The sequence below is a fragment of the Mus caroli genome, chromosome 8 (assembly GCF_900094665.2).
Source record: "Mus caroli chromosome 8, CAROLI_EIJ_v1.1, whole genome shotgun sequence".
Taxonomy (NCBI): Eukaryota; Metazoa; Chordata; class Mammalia; order Rodentia; family Muridae; genus Mus; species Mus caroli.
Window position 1 is genome coordinate 77,255,015 of NC_034577.1, and position 6,441 is coordinate 77,261,455.

At 39.9% G+C, this 6,441-nt stretch overlaps 1 protein-coding gene across 6 annotated transcripts in view; it reads left to right on the forward strand.

Moving 5' to 3' along the window:
* The window catches only part of Phkb (phosphorylase kinase regulatory subunit beta), a 188,190-nt gene that overhangs the window by 89,482 nt on the left and 92,267 nt on the right, over positions 1-6,441 (forward strand). For all 6 annotated transcript variants that reach the window (XM_029480583.1, XM_021169806.2, XM_021169805.2 and 3 more), the window contains one exon: positions 320-478. In XM_029480583.1, the coding sequence (XP_029336443.1) occupies positions 320-478 (159 nt within the window). The remainder of the gene's footprint in view (positions 1-319; positions 479-6,441) is intronic.

The window sequence follows — 6,441 nt, forward strand, 5'->3', positions numbered from 1 at the left end:
TGAGAGAGAGAGAGAGAGAGAGAGAGAGAGAGAGAGAAAGCTAAAGTTGTTTGCTGTTAGAGGAGATATGCATACATAGCTGCCTAAAGCCTAATATACTATTGGATTCATTCTAAAGTCAAGAAAGTCTTCTCCATATGTTTTATATATTTTAACAATATCTGAGAGGATCAGAGTGTCACACTTCTCCGTAGTTCACTAGATCTGCTCCTCTACAAACCACCCCTGTCCCTGCTGCCCTGTCCTCAAGGATTCTTCAAGGAGAAATTTGGAAAGAGCACTGCTTTGTTTTAATTTTGTTTTGTTTTTAATTCTGTAGGATATCCTGTTGTACCAAAGTACTATTATGTGCCAGCTGACTTTGTAGAATGTGAAAAAAGAAACCCTGGTAGTCAGAAGCGCTTTCCAAGTAACTGTGGCCGTGATGGGAAGTTGTTTCTTTGGGGACAAGCTCTTTATATCATTGCAAAACTCCTAGGTAAGTGGAGAAGATTCGGAACCTATTTTCTTTCTCTGTCATCAAGTTGTTAGGAATAAATACATCTTGGGGTTATGTTTTTCCTTTGGGTGGAATTGGATTTGGGTGGAACTTCGCACAGTTAGTTCTTTGGAGAGTGTCTAGATTGGTAAGGTCTCAACGGTGTCCAACAGCTCCAGAAAGTCAAGCACAGCATGACTGTGTCTGCACTCAACTTGGAGCTTCTAGCAGAAGGCTATGAAAACTATGGTTGCTTTTGTGTGCTATGAGAGCATTTCTGACTTACTCTAACAGGCATGTTTGACCATTGCTTAAGTAAACCACATGGTCATCTTTGAAAGTCCTCTTTTTCTCCAGTAAATATATGTTGGTAATTTTCTTTCTCACCTACTGGCTTAATAAACTCTTTATTTACAATTATTTGAATAATAATTATTTACCTATTTCTACAACTGAATCAGAATATGCATGAACAAATTTAACAAAGACAATCAGCTTTCTCTGTATCTTCCTATCCCATACTTCTATAAAATGTCTAGTATTAATAACATTTTTATCAAAAAGGTTGTCATTTTAGAGTCAGAATCCCTGTGTGACAGATTATGAACCAAGCTGACTAAAAGACCAATCTTCTCACTGTATGCAATACTATTGTCCTTGTAATTTTGAATATTTATATTTAAATGTGTGTTGTGCTGGAAAAGGGATCATCTTTGGCTACTTTTCATCATCCATGAGGGATGAAGGTTTCAGAGGCCAAATTCCCAGAGTTCAGTTTGAGGTTTTTGCACACGTTACACAAAAGCAAGCAAAAACCAGGGAAACAACCCAAACCAATGCTCTTTCCAGTTCTCTTCTCTTCTCTGTATTTTCCAAGTCTTCTGTACCATGTGACCAAGTGAGGTTGGAGTTGCTGCAGTTGGAAAGAGTAGTAACCCCTCAAATGCCCTGGCGAAAGCTGATGAACCAGGAACCAAAATTGGCTACATTTCCCATGGTCATGTAAAACTGTCCTTTAAAGAGGAGGAAGTTAAGAATGCTCTCCCTCAGCAGAAAAATCATGACAATTCTCACTCCAAATCAAAGTGCTGAATGTGTGCAGCTTGTTAACATAGACAGCATTTTCCTGTGCACAGGAATGTAAAATTCATGCTTCCATTTCTATTCAGTGGCCAAAACAATCAAGAAATGCTCTGAAGTGCCTTAAAAGAAAACTCTCTTCCTACCAACATTCTGAAACACGTTAGAGAGCACACAGGGGGCACATTTCATGAAGCCATATGGAGATTTTCATCTGGGAAGAGAAAAAGCTGTGTTGTACCCCACCATGATGGCCTAGCCATATCATCCTAATGTGTGCGTAGGGTGAGAATTTGCAGGCTGGGTTATTTAACTGCTGCCCTAATTCTTTATAACCCATCAAATATCCATGGATGGTCATAAGATTCTAGATACCATATTTACTAATAAAGTTGTATTTATTCATTAAAGGAACCTCAGCTTCATACCTTCACAATGATATTTTATAAGCAGTTAACTGGAGTTAGTATTTTTACATGAGATTTATAGCAAAGTGAATCTTTAGAAACACTCTGACTTTCACTAGTTCAGGTCCGTTTTTAATCCTACTGAAATTTACTGAGGATGCTATGCTATGTGTATCCCTAAATGAATTTTATGCAACAGAGCTATTGCCTTTTATTGTAGTGATCAAGAAAGATAATATGTATTCTGTTTTCTGAATTCACAAAATGATTTTTTGAAAATGATTATTTTTTTACAATATATTCTTTTTCTTAGAAAATGAACTTCTAGAAAGTCATAGTTTCTATTTAATAAATTATAAATGTGTATTTTAAATCTCATGATATATTTTAAGATCTACTTGACTTGTCATCTGTAGTGATTTCAGCTCTTGTTTAAATTGGAAACTTTAACAACCATCAGGTAAGACTGTGCTATAGAGTACAGAGTACTTTTTAAGGTAGCTAATGAAGTAGTGGGTTTCTGTAAGGCTTTTTTATACTTCCTTGATTTTGGTTAAGCCTTCTCCTGATATTTTTATTTATTCTTTGACAGTTTCATACAATATGTAATTTATTTTGATCGTATTTACTTCCATTACTTTCTATTCTTCCCTCCCACTGTATCTAGAGCCCTTCTTCTTCCCTGCAAGTCCAGCTTCTTTCATGATTTCATTCTCTATGACCCACTGGGTTTAATCATGGTTGTTGATGTGGGGCTGGGCTCATTTCCTGATGCATAGGCAACTTTACAGTGGTTATATCACTCAAGAAAAATACCTGCCCCTTCCCTGCAGTTCTTAATTGCCAATAGCCCCTAGTCACCCCCCTCACTCCCACCCACATAGAAGTGTTGATAGGTCTGATCTTGCACTCAGTCTTGAGCAGGTCTTGTGGGTGTATCCACAGCTTATGTGCATTCTTGAGTGCAATGGCCATGTCATTTCCAAATGACATTTGAAATACTCCTCGCTGTCCCCCCACTCTTTCTGTCCTGCCTTGTACATATACCCTGAGCACTGAGGCGGCAGGCAGGTGAGTGATTGATAGAGATGTCTCTTTTATGAGTGAGTCACTTCTTTTGACTGGTTATAGGTCACTGTTTAACCACTGCCCACTACAGAAAGCAGCTTTGCTGACTAAGGTTGGGAGCAACACTAACCTATGGGTGTACATATAAGCACTATGAAGAGGGCATTGGCAGCATGCCCATTTACCAAGATAAGCTTAGTAGTAGGTTCTCTCTAGTCATGGTCTCTTCAAATAATAAAACCAACAAAGCACCAGCTCTCATAATGATTATATCGTGTCAAGTACAAGTAGAGTTTGTTGCTTTTTAGATGGAATTTCTCTGTGTAGCCCTGGCTAGCCTAGAATTCACTATTATAGACTAGGCTAATGTTGAACTCAAAGATCCTGCTTGCCTCTGCTTCTAGTGCTGAGTGAAAGGTGTGTGCCACTATGTCCAGCTCCAAAATCAGTTTTTAATTAAAGTCTAGTCTTACAGGATCATATCCAGTCACCATCACACATAGGAGAAGGTCTTCAGGACTCAGTCCTATGGTTGCAGTATTTGCCATTGGATACATATTTTTACATTTTCATGTCTATCCCCCTAGAAAAGCTGAATCCAAAGATTACCGAAAGTGTGACTCAGTCTTGACCAATCTTTAGTTATTCTATCATGGCTGTTTCATCACAAACTGCAAATTCCCATCCCCCAAACATCCTTGCCAAGCTGTCTATATTATTTGTCTATTATGAGGAACTGTCCCCACCTAATAGCTTTTCTTCTCTTGTCTTTAAGAAATAAGTTTTACTGTGTGCTCCTTTCAAATGTTGGCTATGTGGTATCTTTTCTTTAACTGTAAACACCTTGCGGGGAGGGTGCCTCTTGACCTCAACCTCTGCTCTAACACTGCTCACAGTGTCATGTCTGCCATTCCTCCAGCACACAGGATTCCTGAAGGAAGCCCCCAGTCATTGGTTCTTGACCAGGTTTATAACACTAAGCATGAATTCCATCCTGTAGATCAGGCCTCACATTAAGTCAGCAAGTTGTTTGTTACCCCCAATATAGCCATGCCTGTTTCTCTTAATACAGCTTACCTGGCATACTGGTAGTGTAAAACACAGGTAATACTGGGTAACCTGGTGATGACATTTTGCCCCACCTCCCCTGCCCTGGATAGCACCTCCCATTACTACCAAAGCTTGTGAGCAAGGAGGAAGTTTTCAGGTCAGTTCCAACGTTTTTTCTCTGTTAAATGACATGTGTGGTATCATTATCATTCATAATATGGTCTTTAGTAATAGTAATAGATGTCTTTAGTAATTTCTAGTGAGCAGCCAACAGCAATGGCAGTGGCCTATGGGAGCCTCTGGGACTACACTGACCAACTCATAAAATGGTTTCTCTCCTTGCACTGGGAATTTTGTTTAATAATTTGTGGATTATGGGAGCAGAATTACCCATCCATGAAAAGGTTTGATTGGTTTTTATTTGCTGATTTAGTTTGGCGTGTTCTTTTGAGACAGGATGTTACTTTGTAGCTCTGGCTAGCTTGGAACTTGCTATATAGATCATGCTGGCCTCAAACTCACAGAGCTCTGCCTACCTCTGCCTCTCAAATGGTGTTATTGTAGACATGTACCATACCCAGCCTCAGTTTTCCTTTTTAATTATATTTTTTACACAGCTTAGACAGTAAATAGGTTTCCATAAAGCTTTCTCATATATTCTTGGCTTGGATTAAGGTTCCCTCTTACCTCCATCTTGGCATAATCCTTTCCATGCCGTGTTCCTCCCCTATATCCTTATTGTGTATGTTCTATTACCTGCCCTCCTATGTCCTTCACCTTCACTCTCCCTTGCATCTTCTGACTTGCTGGCCTCTACAGACACCCAGATTGAACATACAAAACGTGAAAACTCAAAGCTAGTGTCTGCAGATGAAAGAACATGCAGTGTTTGTCTTTCTGGGCCTGGGCTACTCATATATATATACACACATATATAATTTTCACTGTGCATTCATCAGTTGTTGGGCATCTAGGTTGATTTGTTCAGAGTTATTGTAAATAGAACATCATGGAGTGTGGATGAGCAAGTATCTCTGTGGTGTGTAGAGTTCTTTGGATATATGCTCAGGAGTAGTGTAGATGTCACATGGTATTTCTCACTTTCTGAGGACCCCACACTGATGTCTATAGTGGTTGCACAGTTTACACTCCTCGGAACAGTGCATAGGATTACTCTTTCCACATCCTGGCCAGCTTCTGCTGTCTTTTGTTTTTGTAATGGTGGCCATTCTTCCTGGGGTGTCTACCAGGCTGCAGTTACCTGAGGTGTACCACAGGTATTATAAGCACATTGTTGTACAGATGAGTGGTTTTCTTAAAAAACCAAAACATTTTATTTAATTGCTACTAGGGCTAGACATTTTTCATTAAAACTATGAAAAAGTAGACATTTTGCTAATTTCTGTGACCTTATGAGAAGCACCTTGGAGGATGAGGGATTCACTTTGGCTCACGGACTTTCTGTTCATCATGGTGGGAGTAGTATCGTGGCCATGTGAGCTTGAAGCTGCATGCCCAAGTGGCACTGGGCCTGGTGTCTCACTGGCGCTCTCCTTTCCCCACCTTGTTCAGTACAGTATGGTGCCTACGGGATGGTGCCACCCACACTTAGGATAGGCCTTCGTCCAAATTAATCCCCTCTGGATATGCCCTCTCAGTCAAATGTATGCCCCAGTGCTCTCAGTATTTCCTAATCTGATCAAGTTGACAATAAAAACTAACTATTATGAATCTCAAGTGTATTAATTACTTAATTGTAATGTGAAGAAAGCTATATGCCTTGAACCTGGGCAGTGTTCCACAATAATCCATAATTCACTATAATTTCACAATTATTACCCTAAGTAATTCTCATTGCTTCTCTGGGAAAGCAACTTACCCAGAGTGACAGAATTTATAACTGAGGGTGTATTCCCAAGTCTGCAGAGTGCTTCTGATATCTGTAACCTTTGTGGTCTTGTTATGCTGAAAAAACAAACAAACAAACAAACATTCTGTATATGTAATAAGGCTAACTTGTATCTTGTTTTCATTTATACGCTGACTGTGAAAGACAGCTTGCCTTGTGGACCTGCCTCACATAGGTGCTGAGAACCAAACTATTCTGTTGTGAGAGTACTTTTAGATGCTGAGCCATTGCTAGTCACTGTTCACCAGTCTAGTTAAAAACATTAACTCGACAACCCTCTTCCGGTCAGAAAAGCACCGGGGCAGCTGGGGCACTGGGTCTACTGACACTCGCCAGCTACCCACAACACCCACCACAGGATCTTAAGACTTCTGGTGAGTGGAGCACAGCTTCTGCTCCAATCCAATTGCGCGGGACCTGAGACTGCATTAGTTAGGGAAGCAGAAACC